Raw genomic sequence first — 17536 nt, forward strand, 5'->3', positions numbered from 1 at the left:
AGCACAGCCTGTCACTGGGTCAGTGGTTTAACATGGGCCAAATGCACAATAAGAAGCTGGTATTCAACCTCCGGCACCAGCCAAAAGCCAGATGTGGGAGTTCTGGGATGCCTCATCACCCATCCACGCAGCCCCTGCCCTGACCTGGTGGGCCGAGCCCCATTCACGGAGGATGAGGGGTCTCCCAGAAAGTTGTTGATTTTCCTGTTCCACTGGCGCACGATGCTGGAGACAGAGCGAGCACCAGACTCGGGCTCAGAGGAGGTGGTGCTGGCCGAGACTTCTGCGCCTGAGTCCAGCATGGCTGGCTTCTGGCTTGTCCTGCCTGCGACCCGGTCTGACATGGGCTTGGCAAGACGGCGCAGCGCTGAGACCTGCCCAGAGGAGGGGTGGAGGAGAGGGTGTCAGACGGGCATCCCCAGCCCAAACCTGTCGCTGTCATCCCCAGGTCCCCACAGGACCAAGAACGGCAGCTCTGGAGACCCGAAGCCCCAGGGCCATTTGTGCCCCATGGGTTTCCCCCTTCTCCCTTGTGGCCCATCCCCTGCCACCGGGCTCAGCTGCTGCAGGAGACGGGCAATTCCTCTGCTGCCTGCAATCATCTCCTACCTCGTTACTGAGCTGTAAAAATCCCCCCACCCTTTTGGGAAACCTGCTCCCAGAGTTGGCACCGTCTGGAGGATGGGGTGTCTCTGAGCCAAGCGCTGGGACCAGGACCCCCATGGGGGCTGGGGGCTACATGGAAGCAAACCTCCCACCGCCTCTCACCTCCTGGGTTTTCCTCCGCAGCACTATTTCCTGCTGCCGCTTCTGAGACTCCAGAGCCCGGATCTGAAACTGCACAAGAGAGAGAGAGACCCCTGGGGTTCTGCCCAGACACCCCAACGATGGTCACAGTCCTGGGGCTCCCACCACCAAAGCTTGGAGCAGTTACTTTGGCATGAACAGTCTCACTTGTGATTTTAACAGCGAGTAGGTTTCCAGCCTTGAGTCTGGCCCTGATGGCACATTGCCCCCCGAGCACAGCGGGGAGCTCACAGCATCTCCCCACAACCACACTGGGAGCTGCAGGAAGCCCTTGGGAGCCATTCAACCAGGTGTGCTCTGCTGGGGCTGTGTGGACCCTGGTGAGGCCATGGGTGCAGCAGGGCCCTGAGCTTCACTGACTGATATTTATGAGCATCTCGGAGTGTCAGAGCAGGACAAACATCCACCCCCAGCCAGCCCAGTTTCCCCCCAGCATGGGGATGCCCAGTGGCAGGCAGGCAGGCAGGCTGGGCTCTCACCTCCTGCCGGCGCTGCTCCTTCTTGAGCTGTGCAATCTCCCGATTCCGCTTCGTCTCTGCCAGCCGCCTCCGCTGCTGCTCCTCCCGCATCTGCTTCATCAGCGCAACCTAGAACAGGAAGGTACCGCGTGTCAGTGCAGGCACCCGACTGTCCCAGGGCACCCACCCACCAGACAGACAGATGTCCTGCACTTGCCACCAGGAGTGGAAAACATCACTTCTGAGCAGGGAACCAGACTTGACCAGGGATGCCCTCCCTGCCCTGGCATGTCCAGGTACCTTTGCCTTCTTCATCTCGGCCACCTCCGCCTGCAGCTTCCTCAGTTCCCGCTCGTAACGGGACTGGTTCTTGAGCAGGCGAGCATGCTCCTTCTGGGCTGCCTGGAGCTTCTGCAGGTCCCGGTTCATCTCCTTCAGCCGCTTCTCGTAGTCTGCTTTGATCTTGTTGGCTTTCTCCTCCGTGTAGCACTCCATGGTGCCTGGGGGAGCGAGGGCTTGCGATGGCCACGCACCCCAGGCTCCTCCTGCACCTACACACCCTGCCTTGAGGCACTGGGCACTGCTCCCTCCCCATCCCGCCAGATCTCTCCCTCACCCCTCTGCTCTGGCCCCATCACAGGCTGGGGTCTGTCTGGGGGCACCTGCTGGAAGAGATGGGTTAGGGCTCAGCGCAGGGCAGGGACAGTGGTTTACAGCACAGTCGCTGGGCTGAGAGGAGCTGCAGACCTAGACCTACAGCCATGTGCATGGGTGATCCTGCCCTGCTGAGCCTAGAGATCAGCTAAACCACTAGGTCTTTGGGGTCTTCACGTGCCCCTCAGCACCTCAGTTTCCCCAAGTGTTCCTACATCTCACGAAGCAGTGTTCAAGGCTAGAAGAGGCTTTGCCTCGCCATCCTTTCCAGCCGCCTCTCCAGCACCAGCTGGGTCAGGAGCTCTTCAGCTGACTAGTCCCACTCCCCATGGCAAGACAAGCAGGGTCTTGGGGGTCCCAGGGGCTCAGAGGCAGGGGGATGGCAAAGCTCTACCAGAGCCAGTGTTGCGTGTGGGGATGGGATCCCACGGGCGAGGCGGTTCTCACTGAGGTTCTGCAGGACCCGGTCACGCTCCAGCTGTGTGTCCCGAATCTTGTTCTGCAGCAGGATCAGCTTCTCCTCGTACTGGTGCTTGAGGGTCTGCAGGCGCCGCTGGCTGTTCTCCAGCTCATCAATCAGCTTCTGCTTGATCTCTATCTCGCAAGTCAGATCCGCCAGGTCGGCCTGGAAATTCACGGCTGGAGACCGGTGGGGGACAGTCAGGCTGGGAGGGATGGAGGAGCATCGCTCCTACGGCCCCGCTGAGCCACAGCACAAGGAAAGGGCAGAGGGAGCTCATGGGAACCCATGTCACTGGGGAGTGGCAGCACTCCAAAGAGCATCGGAGACTCCCTGAAGCAACGTTGGTGCTTTTCCAAGCCCCCCAGAGGAGACGTGGCTGGGGCATCCCAGTGGACTCTCCCTTCCCAGAACCAGAGCTCAGTGCCAGAAGACACCAGCAAATGCACCCCCATACCCTGGGCTGCATGCATGGCTCCGCACTTTACCCTTCTCCTCTGCATCCGAGTCTGAGTCCACCAGGCTCTCCTCACTTCCTGAGTCCTCATCTTCATCCTCACGTCCATCCTCTTCCTCACAGCCGCTCTCGTCCTGTTCCTCCTCCTCCTAAGAGATGAGTGCCTAACCTCAGCTTGCAGCATGGCCTTGCCCTTCTCTCTGCAGCTCTTCCCTCCTCTAAGCTTGAGCTCACTCTACAGTGATGGGCTGCAGCCCCCACAATGGGATTCAGCCTCCCACACAGGATGCCCAGGGGCTGCAGCACCATTTCTGGACCCCCAGCATACACAGTTGAGAGGAGCAGCTGTGTGCCCCATCCATCCTTGCATCCATCCCCTCCCAGCTGAGTAGCACTGGATTGCCCAACCCCCCTTCACCTACGCTTATTGAAACCAAGCCCAAAAAGATGTGGGCTCCTTGCTGCACAGCAGGGCTGGCTGGGGAGCATCCAGCTCCCCCCTAATCCAGCATGGAGTCCTTGGCTCCATGACTCCTCCAGCCTGCTTGCAGGGCCAGGCTGGGCTTGGTCCCTCTCCCATGTGGGGCAACGACAATGCTCCACACCCAAACACCCCCCTCGGTACAAGCACAAAGCCTGCTCACCTCTTCCACCTCGTTCTCATCCGTCTCCTCCCCATTGTCCTGCTGCAATTTCTGCCGCTTCTTAAATCCTTCCTTCTCCGGGCTGGGGGAGAGCAGAGGGGTGCTGATGAGTCCTAGCATGGGAGAGCCTGGGGGCGGGTCCTGCCAGGGCCCCCCTCGCCTCCTGCTTTTGGACCCTTTGGGGAAAACAACCTCCAGGATCGTGTGGTAGGTGAAAAGGAGACCAAAGGCAAGGCAGCACTGGGAGAGGAACCCAGGCACCTGGGCTCTGTCTCGGTGCTCTGGCTTTAGCATGGACGGAGGAAGCAGGATACCCGACCCCACAGGGACAGACAGGGACCGACATGCAGCCTCCCCCCTCCCAACATTGCAAAGCAGCTGCCTTCACCTTTTCCTCCGCTGCCTCCTCTCTTTCTTTTTCAGGCGCTCCAGGTCCTGCTTGGCCCGTCGGAGAACATCGGAGGCCTCCGTCTCCACCGGAGCAGCGGGGCTGCACAGGCCAGCCAAGCCAGATGCTGGGGACGAGCCCATGGAGTAGGGGGGCCGGGCAGAGACACGTGAGAGACTGCGACGCAGAGACTCGTTCATGGACTCGCTCTCCAGGAGCTTCGTCCTAGGGAGTGGAGATGGGATGAGGTCAAAGAGGGGACATCCCACTGTCCCCAGAGGAGGGGATCTTGCCTGGTTTTAGGATGATGTGAGCCAGGGACAGAGTCACCACAAAGCCATTCCCATTCATATTGGGTCAGAAGGTCAGGATGCTGCAAGACAAGGTCCCAGGATCGCGCAAGAGACTGGGATGACCCAGCTTTGGGGGGCCAGCAGTCCCTGGGAGACACCAGGCACTCCTGCCAGGATCTCCCCCTCCATCAATGGCCACACAAAGGACGACAATGGCCAAAGCACTGCCCGGCACCAAGCCCCAGTGTAGCAGCAGTGTAGTCAGCTGCTACTCCATCAGGGCTTATAACTCACCCCACTGATGCTGGAGGCACGGAGCTGTGAGCCACACCTGGGCTCAGACCCCACCACAGCACCCACCGGCCCAGGGACCCAGGTGACTCACCAGCCCCCATGCCCAGCTCACCTCAGCTCTTCAATCTCCCGGATGTAGTTCTGGATGAGGGTGCCAATGGCTTCATTACTGTCACCTGGAGGAGCAGAGGCACAAGTGGATCAAGGCAAGACATGGGCTGTACTGCAGCACCCATCCCAGCTATGCTGGCTGGGCTGACCCACCATGCCACGCACTAGCCCAGCCTCACCTGCCTTGGCCAGCATCAGATTGGCCTCCTGGCTCATAAGGTGGGTGACCCGGCTGTTGATAGCATCGATGGCCTCCTGCATGGCCTTCACCCGCATGCGCAGGGCACTGTTCTCCTTCTGCAGCATGGCGTTCTCGTGGAAAAGGTCGCTGTAGCCCTCAGAGCCATCCTCCCCGATGACCCGCTTGCCCTGTGGGGACGGGAGGGGAGTCCCTGAGCGCAGGGCAAACTGGGACATAGGGGCCCACTGCTGCATCCCTGGGGGCAGCCCCAGCCACCAAAGCAGGGGCAGGGACAAATCTATGGACCAGGAAGGTCTGAGCTCAACAGGCAGAGGGTGAGAGATGCTTCAAGGCTTCTCCCTGCCTTGGCATCCCCAAGAGGACTTGCCCGAGGTCCTGCCTGTGGCAGGGCAGGAGCTGAGCCCCCATCTCTTAAGCCTCCTGACCTCTTCTAGCAATTACCCCTATCAATAGGGGCAGAGCGCGGTAGGCAGGAGAGTCTTTCCCGCTAAAACCGCCCCAATTCAAACACGAGGAGGCAGCTTTCTGCTCCTGCCTCCATCCTACCTCTGCAGGCTTGCTCAGCCACTCACCGCCTTGTACTCCATCAGCTCCATCTGCAGGCGGGCGATCTCGGCCCGCAGGGCACTGATCTGCTGACTTGTCTTGTCCTGGTTCACCACCACCTTGTTCTTGATGTTGCGAGCCCGGTTAGCATACTTGAGTGTGTTCAGGGTCTCCATGAAGTCCCGATCAGATGGGCTCACGCAGGCAATCATGATGGTTTGGCTTGGGGAGGTGAAGGTCAGGGTGAAGAGACAGTTTCCCCCATGCTGTGCCAACTTGGCACATGGACACCTGGGACCCAGCACAGGCCACATGCCCCCAGACACCCATCCTAGGCCCTTCTGTGTTTTACAACCAAGGTATAAACTGGGTTCAGTCCTTCCCAGGGCCAGAGTACCGGCAAGACCCCACGAGCAACACATCATGCAGCACTGAGCAAAGCCAACCTCCACCAGCCAGCCCACACACACCAGGATTGCTGGGGAAGAATTGGGCTCTTCAGAGAAGTACCCCCAAAGCAGGCAGGGAATTCAATCCATCCCATGCTGAGCAACACTACCTGCCAAGTCCCAGATCTGCAAGGGTTCTGGAGTGTTTTGCACCAGCTAATTCTGCCAAAGCTGGCTAATTGCACCTGGGACTCATGAGGAGCCAAGGTCTTTACATCTGCAAAGTCATGCACTGCCTGCCAGGAGGCATCCCCTCCCCAGCAGGCAACCCACAAGGCATTTGAGTCCTGAAATACCTCCTACATGGCTCCATAGACCCTCGGCCCTATTTGCAGGGCATCAGCCCCTGCAGTCCTCTCCCAGGGCTCAGCCCTGGCCTGGGCCCCCCTTACCTGTTGCCCCCGAGGGAATCCTGCAGCAGGCGGGTGAGCTTGGAGTCACGGTAGGGCACGTGCACAACTTTCTTGCTCTGGTCTCCGAGGGCACTAATGACGTTCCCCAAGGCCAGCTACCAATGCAAAGGAAAGGTCCCCCCAAATTCAGCCCCTGCTGAGAGTACCAGCTATCACATAGCCAGCACGTCAGGCCTGGGGCATGTGCTGCGGCACAGGTTTGGGGTGCAAGAGGTGGAGGCATGGGGCTTCCCTTGCCAGTCTTAGCATTCGCCCCCCTTCCCTGGGCTGTGCCTCTCTCCCATGTGCACTGAGGAGCAGCTTCGAGCCCTGGACTTTTTTTAAGCTCAAGTTAGCAGACCTCAACCTTTTGGGGACTTGCACCCTTGTGCCCAGCTGTACCCCTCCCCAGTGTCCTGCCCTCAGCAGTAGAGCTGGGCCCTCACCACTGGCATTTTGGATTGCACATATTCCTGCCTACAGGGCCAGATGGCATAAACCCCAGCAGAGACAGCAGCAACACCAACAGCCCAGAGCAGCTCCCAGCAGGACCCAAAGGTGTCCCAGGCTCCCCCAGGCAGGCCCTGCCTCCCCTCTCCCCTTGCTTGACGGTGCCCGGGGCCGTACCAGCCCACAGTTGATGGAGATGCCTTCCTTCGCTCTCTCGCCAGTAGCACCCGTTCGCTTCAGCCTCTCTGAGCCAGCCAGGTCTACGAAGTGAAACTTGGCCGTGAGGGTCTCATACTCGGTGGTGGGCTGGGCTCCGTCCAGGAGGCTGGTCACCTCCCCATTCACCTGCAGCCAGGCACACATGGAGAGGGTCACCATCACAGACCCAGAGCAGGCAGGAGCTCCCTTGGCCGCACTCAGATGTCAGCAAAAGCCTGAGCATTCATCCTCCACATCCAGCCCCTCAAGGATGGGGGAGAGGATCCCAACAGCAGCTTGCTCTGGGCCATCCCTTGGGCCAGACCATCCTTGCCTTGGATGGGGCTACTCCAGGGCAGACCTCAGCTCCCATTAAATGCTAACGCTGGCTATGACTGGAAAGAAGCAAGACAAAGCCCTGCCTCTCTTTGCAAGACTTCAAACCCTCTCCCCTTTCCAAGGGACTCCCACACATTGCCTGCGTATCAGATCCAGGAAAGGCCCAGCCAGGAAGCAGGAGCACATCTCACCAGCTCTGGGCGGGTGCACACTCTCATCTGGCACAGGTGAATGGTGAAGATGGCGTGGGACCGGGAGCTCTGCACATTCATCTGGGTGCTGGCGGTGGTGCGGGAAAGAGCCCCCTGCTTTAGGCACTGGATCAGCTGCAACAACATGGGGGAGGGAAGAACAAAACCTTGAAGCACTCTGCTAGGGAGTCAGGACAGCACCTTGCCACAGCCCCGCGGGCGCACTGACCTCTCCCTGCATCACCCCAGGGCTGCTCTATCCCGACCCAGGCAAGATCCCCGCCTCGCCTGGCTGTCCCCACGTAGCACGTCCCTGGCCGATGGGCACCCAGCTGCCATCCCTCCTTCATGTCTGCCCCATCCCGCACCCACCTCGTCCTGCGAGCTGATGAGGCGCGACGTGACCCCTGTAGTGTAGATGCTCCCACTGGCATCCTCATGGATTTTGATGTTGGATTTGCGGTGGCGTGCGTCAGGGTCACGGGCACTGTCAAACAGGTCCAGGATCTCCTCGTTGTAGAGCTGAGCAGGGTGGAAGCAGGTGCGGGGTGAGTAGTAGTAAGCAGGAAGCTGCTAGAGCCCGGCACAGCGAGACCAACAGGAGCTGCCCTCTGCCATCCTGCTACTGCAGTCCTGAGAGCCAGGAGGACAGGCTGCGCAGCTGGGGGTGCATGTGTGTTCACACATATGTGCACATGTGTGTGCTTAGGCAAGGCTGACCAGGAGAGCTGCTGTGCGTGCAAGTGTAGGAGAGGACACACAAGCATGTGCATGCAGATAGGAGATGATGCACAGGCAAGCTCTGACCTGCATGCACGGGCACCCAGCTAGGACAGGATGCCCAGAATGAAATGGTGCGTGTGCGCAGGCGTGCATACATGTGCCTGTCTGCTGTGCGAAGCTCTGAGCTGCAGTCTGGATTGGTTCCAGCTGCCTGACCCTGTCCTGTCCCTGGCCCACACAAGCAGCTATGTGGAACTTTCAGAGCCCTGTCCCCAGAGCCTGAGCAGACACCCAGGAGCTACGCATCCCCCCGGCCTTCCCTGCTCAGCTGGGGAGGCCCTGGCCACAGGAGCCAGTGGAGCCCCTCTCCCACCACAGCTCCCTGAGGTCACCTCTGCCAGGTGGAAAGGGGACAAGGGGGAGCAGGGAGTGCTGGACAAGCAGGGAAAACCCTGAGAACCCAGAGCTGACGGAAGATGCCCCCATCCATATCTTGACCCTGCAGCATCCTCTCTCATCCTGGGGTGCAGGGACACCCCTGCCCGTCTTTCCCCCCACCACACAGTGCCACACGTCACCCTCTCACACCCATGTCCCAGTGCAGACAGCAGGGTCACCCGAGGACCACAGGCTCCTGGCCAGCTGAGCGGATCAGGCTAATCCATCCCTGGCTGCCCCAGGTGCAAACAGGCTCCCCAAGGGTTTAAACCCCGCTCTGACAGCCTGCTTCCAGGAGGAGAGTCACAGGACGGGGTTCAGGCAGGGCCAAATCCTGTACCACTGCAGGGACAGCAGGGTTAGTAACCAGTGTCTGATGCGGCCACGTGCCCATGCTGGCACAGGAGAGCCATTATCGCCACAAAACCCTCCCTGGGTTGCCTGGATAATGGTGGCTGTAGGACAGGTTTCAGCGCAGCAGCACAAGAGCTCCTGGTTTGATGTCCATGCCTGCAGGGTGGACCAGTGGGCAAAGCCCTTGACAGGCTCCCAACAGCCTTGGTCACCGGGCCACCAGGCAACGGGTTTTTACTCTCCCCACATGTAACAGGGCCCTTGGAAAGCCTTCAAGCCCCCCCAGCTGGCAGATGGCCCCCCCACCCTGGAGCTGCCAGTGTCCCACCCGGCACAGCTGGCCTGGGGAACGCGACCATGAGTGGCTTTGAAACACAGCAGAGGAAGCCTTGTTCCCATCTTCCACTGCAGCCACAGGACAAACATCTCTGAGGCTATTTTGAGAGCCAAAACCACCAGGGGTCAGAGGTGGTGAAGAGAGAGAAAGGCTACAGGAAATCCCCACGGCAGCTGGTGTGACCCCATGCAGGGCCACTGCTCCGTCACCCCCAGGTGCCCCTGGGGTTGTGCTGGACCTCTTGGTCTGCAGAGATGCTTCCTAGGATGGCCTGGGACAGAGGCAGCACAGGCGTCTCCTCCCCAGTGTTCACCCTTCACATGTCCCAACCCCAGCTAATAGGTCACCCAGTTCCTTGAGGCAGCATCAGGTCATCCCAAACTGAGTGGGAGAAACTGAGGCAAGGGAAACTATAGCTGGACACCAAAGGATCTCCTAGAGGGCAGATACAGGGGGCTGAGAGGGAAGGGAAAGTGTGTCGCATAGGGTGAGGGGACTTACATTGGGCTGAAGGCCGGTATCCAATCCTATAGCCCAGGGAAGGCAGGACTATGCCTCAGCCCCAACAGGGTTAAGGGACTCTCCATTAGGGAGAAAGCCTGACAAGGTTAACCCCTCAGAAGGACTTCAGAACAGGCACGAAATTGTCCCCATTTCCATCCCAGCCCACAGGTTCCCCAGAGCGGAGCCCCACGAGGCCAAGGATGCATGGGAAGGCAGCCAGGAGCTCGGACAGGCCGAGTGGTGGGGAGGGAAGGATGTGGCCGGACACAACAGGGAGTTTTAACATGGGAGTTAAAAAGGGCCACTCATGGTCGCGTTCCAGGGCAGATGGAAAGCTGATTGAGAAGAATTTCTCCGGCAAGGAGGTCAGCCCTCCAGGCTACGAGGTGGTTTTGGGCACTGCTTCCCCTCTCCAGGCCATCAGCATCTGGAGGAACCGAGATGTGATGGCCACCAAAGCCACGTAGAGGCAAGATCACAGCCTGGGGCCTCTCTCTCTGCCTGCCTCTCTCCTCTGGGCTGTACCCCAGATCAGGACACCAACCAGATGAAGTTTGTTCAGGAGCTCAGCTTTGCTCAACAGCACCCTATGTTTTCTCACCAGGGCCTTAAACCAGTTCCCATCTTGAACTTCTTCGCACTTTCACCCCAGGACCAGCCCCCAGGGAAACCGCTGCAGACACACAAGGTCCACAGGCTTTCTGGGACAAACTTCTCGAGGGAAAGAAGCAGTTAATAGAAGAGGCTTTTGAAATGGAGAGGCCAAAGCAGAGGCGGGAGAGGATGCAATGAAGCATTCTCAAGGTCAAAAATGCAGCAAAGGACATGGGAAATAACACAGCCCTTCCTCAAATCCCCACAAGAATGGCACTTTTTCCTTTCCTTGTTTCACTGGGAACACTGGTCCAGACCCAGGGGAGCAGGTATGCCACTATCCTCGACCTCAAACAGCAAGCCCAGAGCCCCCTGAATCTCCAGGGTACCAAGGCATAAACCCTTTCCCCACGGGGGCACTCCCTGCAGCCAAGAAAGTACCACCCCAGTTTGTGGCCATCATGAGGTCAACAACATTCAGGTGCTTTGAGTCTCCTCTGCCCTGGCATGCATCCCGGGCCACACGCCTGCTGTGGGGTCCAGCTCAGCCAGGGACCAGCCAGGACACGGAGGACTCAAGGAGCCCAGGACATGGGAACTGACCAAAGGACAGGGCAGGGCCACAGTGTCACCCAGACCTGCTGTCACCCACCTCCAGGAACTGGGCGCTGACTTTGAACTCAGGTGCTGCCACGCCCTGACTCTGCGCTGCCCGCTTGCGCTCCTCGATGCCACTGAAGAGGTGGCCGATGGCCCGCGGGATGATGCCCTGCTCATCCTCAGAGATGTTCATGTCAAAGCCGGTGCCCATGGTGTATGTCTTCCCCGCACCAGTCTGCAAAGAGGCAGTGAGGGGGGAGCTAGCTGGGCCCTCCCAGGCTTAGCTCTGCCCACTGTGCCCCACACCTCCCCCTGCCACCCCAGGCTCCCCAAACACCTCTGCTGAGCCCCTCTGATCCCCGCCACCACACCAGCTCCCATACTTCCAGCCCTGCCTCCCTCTTCCTCCCACCCAAGGCCACCCCCTGCCCCAGCTCTCACCCAGCCCAGGGACAACTCTCTGTCCCCTCCACACCCAGGAGCTTATACACCCCCCGCCTTCCCTAACCTCTGCAGGTGCCATCTCAACATCCCCAGCACCCAGCGCTACAGGAGAGCCCAATGCCCATGGCAGAGCCCAAGGAGCAGGCAGAGCATGTACCTGGCCGTATGCCAACACGGTGGCATTGTAGCCTTCGAAGCAGCCTTCGATGAGCTTGCCCACGCACGTCGTGTAGATCTGCTCCTGCCATGTATCCAGGTCAAAGACAAAGTCATAGGTGAAGGCCTTGTCCTTCCCCAGCAGCACCTGGGGCTCGCCGGGCGTCACTGAGGTGCAGATGTGACATCCCTCTATTTTCTCTTTGGACAGTTGGGGACGGATCCTGCAGGAAGAGAAGCGGGCTGAGGGCAGCCTCGGGGCTCAACCTGGTCCTGGGGGACACAAGCCTGGTCCTGAGGATGCGAGCGTGGCCCATGTTGGAACTGTGGCTGCTGCGGGCAGGGGACTGGCAGCACCTCTGCCTGCAGTGTGGAGCAAACAGTGCAGGGGATGCTTCAACTCCCGCACCCAGTGACAACCTTGATCCGTTTGTGGCTGAGAAATGAGGTTGGTGCATCCCAGTGATGCCACCAGCCAGCTCCGCAGCCAAGGTGACAGGCAGGGCTGGGTACCACGGCACACGCAGACCCGGTAGCAACACGCGGCCTGCACTTAAAACTGCCCTTGCACCAACAGCTGAATACGGCCCAGCATGGCCCATACGGGGCCAGCCAGCCTCCCCACGCCTATGCTGGCTCATTCACCGCGATGCCCTCAGCCAGGCAGCAAGCTCTGGGCTGCACGTAGACATTGATCAATACATCGAAGCAGCCCTGACAGGGACTGCCAGGGTATGTGCGGGCAGCCGGGATGCGCTGCAGCCAGCCACGTTCGCTTGAGAGGCAGAGAAATCAAACTGCAGTTACAAAGGCTTGAAATGAAAAATGCAAAAACATGACGAGACAGGCCCAGTGCCAAAACAGCCATCTAAACCAAACCACCACCCAGCCCGATGGCTGTCCCCAGCCGTGGACTTGGCACATGGGAAGGGGACAGGCGAGGCTGTGCGGGGCTCCTGGCTCTGGCGGCATGCATGGACCAACCCGCCACATCCCCACCCACCGCACTCAACCCCTCCCCGAGAAATCTGGGTACAGAACAGCCGGACCCGCACAGGCACGGTTCTGCTTTGGCGCAGGCACTGGCACGTGTTAGGGCTGCAGCAGCTCCGGCTTTTGGTGGATGTGCCGGCTGCGGGAAGCTGGCTAGTCCCGGGGGACTCATGGAGAAAGAGGGAGTGCGGAGCCAAGCGCCATGGCAAACAGCTCTCATTAGAGCTAATGACTGCACATCTCCCTTCCCTGGGTGCTTCATAAACACAGCTATTAATTTCTCCAAAGCCGCATCGCTGGCAAGCCGGCGCAGCGACCGCAGCAGACGCTTTGCAGATTGGGGCTCTGTACAAGCCACCGCTCCTCGCCAGCCTGGCTGGCAGCAAGCAAAGCCCGGGAGGGCCAAAACCCACTGTGTCTGGGGGGACAGGGTGTCCCCAGGAGGCAGCGCAAGCACCCTGCTCACCCCGCCGGGAGCCTGCGCAGCAGACGTGTGGGAACAGCTATGTGCGTCCGTGGGTATATTTAGCTCAGCAGCCACAATAGAAAGCAGCTTCTGATGTGCTCAGCTCTAGACTCGCTCCCGTCGCCTTCCCAGGGTCCCACCCTCCTCCAGGAAAATTAACCCCAGCTTTAATTACTTTTTGACCAACATGATGCACTTCCCCCCCTCCCCACCCCAGACATGCACAGCGACAGTGTCCCCAGGGAACGGGCAGAGGAACAAACTGGAACCAGGGTATTTCTGGAAAATTTTTTTCCTCTCAAGAAAAATGAGAACAGGGTTTTCAGCAAAAGATTTCTTTCTTTTTTTCCCCCCGCTTCCCCCAGGTGATTAAATATGTGCACGTGGGTTTGGAAAAGAGGATGAGCAGCAGTGTTGGAGGGATATGCGCACATGAATTTTCCATAGGGCATTTGGGGACCCACCTTGAGCCTGGCCATGCTGGGCTGTTCCAGCTGTCCACATGCCAACACCGATGTCTCCCCCACTCCCTCTTGCCAAACCTCACTGCCCAGCCAGCTCCAAGCACCTGACGGGCCCCATCACTCGCCCTGGCTCTCACAGCCAGGGGACCTGCGGGGGCTGGAGGGGACCCAGGTGCCAGCCCTCAACGTGCTCCCCCATGCCATCCCGTCTCCCCAGGGTGACTGGAGATGCGGGAACCCCCCAGGAGGGTCCTGCTCTCCAGGCAATCAGCAAAGCATCACCCGGGGATGTCCTTGGGAGCTGCTGCCAGCTGGTGTGCAAATACTATGGACTCCCACTACAAGAGCAGGACAAGCAGAGCAGAAGAGCAGGGATGAGCGCCAGCAGCCACCAGCAGCCACAGTCCTGCATGGGACAGCGCAGAGATGCCACCCAGCATCACAGGAGATTTATGTGGCCACCAAGAGACATTGCAGAGGGTTTCTCCAGGCCAGTGCAGCTGCTTCTCCTGCTCCCCACTGTCCAACTGTCCCAGCTCTCCAATGCTGGGGGGTCCTATCCCTGCCCTCCCAAGGAGGAACATCACCATACCAGGCACTGGGCAATGTGAGACCCTGGTCAGGCCAGGTAGGCATTCACGTGTAGTTCAAGTCATGCCTATGCACCACAATACTTCCTCCAAATATGACATAAGCAACTGCAGAGCCAGCATGGGCCCTCTCCTTGGCCCTGTCCTCAACCCCATCAGGTGATGCTGGGAGAGCTGGCAGCGCTTGCCATGCTCTGCCTCAGTTTCCCTGCTCTGCAACAGAGATCAGCAACTTTGGTGGTCATAAAGTCACCATCTGGGTGCATTCTGGCACTCCTTGTCCTAACCTCTACCACAAAAGATGCTGGCCACGTCCTGTCTGTCCATGGGTCCGCAAGAACTGGGTGTGATGCTGTCAGGGCCCAACCTGCGGGACGATGGAGCTGCTCCCTCACCTGCGTCTGGACACAGCCAGCCAACCTGCTCTGCACCTGGTCATGGGCCACCAGCCAGAAGGACAGCTTGTGCCCAGCACCAGGACCCATGGCAGAGCCAAACACGCTGGGGTGCCCTGTCCTAAAGGGCTGGGGCACCCACAGAGAGCCCAGCTGATCCGCTGGGAGCCCATGGCACAGGCTCCTATGGTTATTTGGCAATTAGGGACTTATCTGACTTATCTGCTAAGCAGCAACCAAAATAAACCAGCACTTAACCAGTGGGGTGCTGCCCTGCCACCCCCCCAGCTCAGGCAGGAGCAGACCAGAGCCCCAGCTCCACCGAGCAGCCTGCGCCCGGCCATCCCCATGCTGGCACAGGTGACGGCTTCTCCTGCTCGAAGCTGGCTCGAGGAGGACACAGGCTGTCCTGGGACCAGCAAGATGATCAGCGCCAGCCCCATCTCCCTCCCGCCAATGCCGATAAACCAGCCTCAGCACAGGCAACACACCCAGGGAGGAGAGAGCCGGCAGGACCACAGTGGCAGCATGAGCCCGGCCACCACCTCCGGCCCCCCCACGCTCAGCTCACTGCAAAGGGACGGTGACAAGGGACCGAGCGCCCAGGACAGAGCTGCGCGGTCGCGGCCGAGCACTCCTGCCAAGCAAACCTGGCCGCTTCCCAGCCCCAGGCACCCGACACACAGGGTTGGGAGGCAGACGGATGCACAGAGACAGAGGCGCAGGCAGGGGTGGAGACCGCTCCTTCCCAAACCGGCAGCTCTTGCTGGGGCAATGATGGGCGGCACGGCAGGAGACTGCCTGCTCCAGCATCAGCATCCAAACCTGGCAGCACGAGTGGCGTGTGTGCCAGAGAGAGCCTGCAGCCGCACAGGGAAACAAAGGGGACCTCAGCTGGGAGCCTCTCCATCGCTTTCCTTCCCTTCCCTGCCGGGCTGGCAGGCTGTGAAAGCGCCGTCTCCACGGCTGGGCTGCCAGGGCGACCGAGCATCTGGGAGGAAGGGGAGAGCGGGTCCCGCACCCTGAGGGGCAGGGAGCTTCAGTGCACACACAGGCATGCCCGGCAGCAAGCACAAAGGCCAAGTTGTTCAGCGCCACTGCCCTATGCCAGCGTTTGGCCGGGGGGGGAGCTGAGCGAGGCTGGGAGCCAAGCACTGGATGGGCACTGCAGGGCAGCCAGCTCCCACAGGCAGCCCTCGTAGGGTCGGCTCAGGGGACCCTCCACCCCAGGAGGAGCAGCCCCCTGGGGAGAGATCTACCCATCCCATCATCTCAAGCCCTGCAACCAGTGGAGGGGATGGGGCTCACCACACTGGGCACAGCCAATATCCCCATGTCAGGGCTGTCCCACCAGCAGACACCACCCAGCTCCCCCTGTGCACCGAGGGGAGGCTGTTTCCTTGCACAGGAAGGCACAGTTCAGCTGACATGGACTGCTGGGTTCATGTCCTCGTGTTCCCCTGCCTCCTCACCTGACTGCCTCAGTTTCCCCCCTCACAGCCCACCGCTATGGCAACCCCAAGGGGCTCCAGAGCATCCTTTGGCCCCCAGCACTTTGTCAATGCTGTGGCAACACACTCCCATAGCCTTCCTGCCCACGGTGAGAGCCACGACACCCCCCCACCCCAAACTGCCTGCACCCACAGCCAGGCACATGCCAAGCTTCCCCCAGGCCGCACCATCCTGCTGAGACACAGCCACCCCTGGGGCAGGCTGGCCATCCCACTGGGCACAGACTGGCAGGAGAGGATAGGCATGGGGGCAGAGGGGATCCAGCCTCCCCCAGACCCATCACCCAGCATCATCCACCTCAAACAGGGGCTGTCCCAGCTTCCCAGGGAAGCTGAGCACACACCCACTCACCACCATTTCTCAGTGCTGGCAGGGGGCTGCAGGGCAGCCGCTCCAGATTGGGGGTGCGGGTGACCACCCCAGCTGCAGCTGCCTTTTGCTGCCTTTTATAACCTTGCAACTGCGGATGGGCAGAGCCTGCCCCAGCTACAGCAGGGAGCTCCCGTCCCTCACGAGACCGCTCTGGGAGGGAGGGTGGCTGCCTGCAGACCCCCTGCAAGGAGCCGTTCCTCTCCCCTCCCGAGGCTGGAGCCGAGGAGGCTGCCCAGCCAGGCAGGGCTGGTTTCCCAGGGAGCTGAGCCAGAGAGCCGGGCAGCGATGGGTGGAAGAGCTCCATGGCATTTTCCCCTCTCTGTGCCAGGCCCTGGAGGCTCGGGGCCACTTGCTCTCGTCCACCCCATCTCCAGAGGGGCAAGGCTGCCCGCTGCAAAGCTGGCAGCTCCGGCACCAGGTGAGGGGCTGGGGCACTGCCCCCCACCTGGCCACAGGCACCTCTGCTGGTGTGGGCTGGCAGAGTTTGGAGCTGGCAGACCCCGACCAGCCGTGCAGCCCAGCTGCTGTGGATGCGTGCCTGCCAAGACAGGCGGGCTGGGCAAGCCCAGGCAGTGCCTGGCTCCACTCCCCACATTGCCCGCATTCATCCTGCTCCCATCCCCGTTCCCTGCATCACCTGTGTTCACCCCACTCCCCACATCGCCTGCATTTACCCCATTTCCCCTCCCCACATCACCTTGCATTCACCCCACTCCCATCCCCTCATCACCTGTGTTCGCCCCACTCCCATTCCCACTCCCATCTCCACATCACCTGTGTTTGCCCTGCTGCCATCCCCATTCCCTCCACCGCCCCATCCCCATCCCTGCATCACCCGCATTCACTCTGCTTGTGCTCACTCCAGCATCAGAGCTACAGGAGCATCTGCCAGACAGCCCAGACTCACGCGTAGCCCATCTGCCGGCCTCTGCTCCCCCCATGCTTTGCTCTCCTCTGCCCCAAACCTGCCCTCCATGCTTTGCTGCTGGCCTGTGATCCCTCCCAGCAGCACAGGACAGCCAGGAGGAGAGCAGCTCTAGCATCATCCTGCGCCCCCCTAGGACATCCTATGGGTCAAGGACACCCTGGGCATTACAAACCCAACAGGTAAGACTGTGTGTGGCACATGGGGGGCACTGTGGTGGTGTACGGGGCAAGCAGCTCCCCAGGCAGCTGGGTGCTGCCAGCATCACCAGGGTAAGATCAGAGCAAAGTGCTCCAGGTTTTCCCCTATCTCGAGGCCAGCACAGCAAGCTGCCTG

General features: G+C 60.3%; 1 protein-coding gene across 3 annotated transcripts in view; it reads right to left on the minus strand.

Annotated features, from left to right (window-relative positions):
* Positions 1-17536, minus strand: part of KIF21B (kinesin family member 21B) — a 40993-nt gene that overhangs the window by 14291 nt on the left and 9166 nt on the right. For 2 of the 3 annotated variants that reach the window (XR_012996976.1, XM_076357809.1), the window contains exons 2-18: positions 11485-11707; positions 10936-11118; positions 7706-7855; positions 7334-7468; positions 6783-6950; positions 6156-6271; positions 5341-5536; positions 4746-4935; positions 4568-4631; positions 3869-4093; positions 3481-3562; positions 2868-2985; positions 2367-2558; positions 1566-1765; positions 1287-1394; positions 769-837; positions 145-374 (exon numbers count right to left, since the gene is read on the minus strand). Coding sequence is in view for 1 of the 3 variants with exons in the window: in XM_076357809.1 (XP_076213924.1) it covers positions 145-374; positions 769-837; positions 1287-1394; positions 1566-1765; positions 2367-2558; positions 2868-2985; positions 3481-3562; positions 3869-4093; positions 4568-4631; positions 4746-4935; positions 5341-5536; positions 6156-6271; positions 6783-6950; positions 7334-7468; positions 7706-7855; positions 10936-11118; positions 11485-11707 (2649 nt within the window). In the remaining 2 variants the exon portion in view is untranslated. The remainder of the gene's footprint in view (positions 1-144; positions 375-768; positions 838-1286; positions 1395-1565; positions 1766-2366; positions 2559-2867; positions 2986-3480; positions 3563-3868; positions 4094-4567; positions 4632-4745; positions 4936-5340; positions 5537-6155; positions 6272-6782; positions 6951-7333; positions 7469-7705; positions 7856-10935; positions 11119-11484; positions 11708-17536) is intronic. The other variant, XR_012996977.1, reaches the window with a different exon arrangement.

The sequence above is a fragment of the Aptenodytes patagonicus genome, chromosome 22, assembly GCF_965638725.1.
Source record: "Aptenodytes patagonicus chromosome 22, bAptPat1.pri.cur, whole genome shotgun sequence".
In the NCBI taxonomy this organism is placed as follows: Eukaryota; Metazoa; Chordata; class Aves; order Sphenisciformes; family Spheniscidae; genus Aptenodytes; species Aptenodytes patagonicus.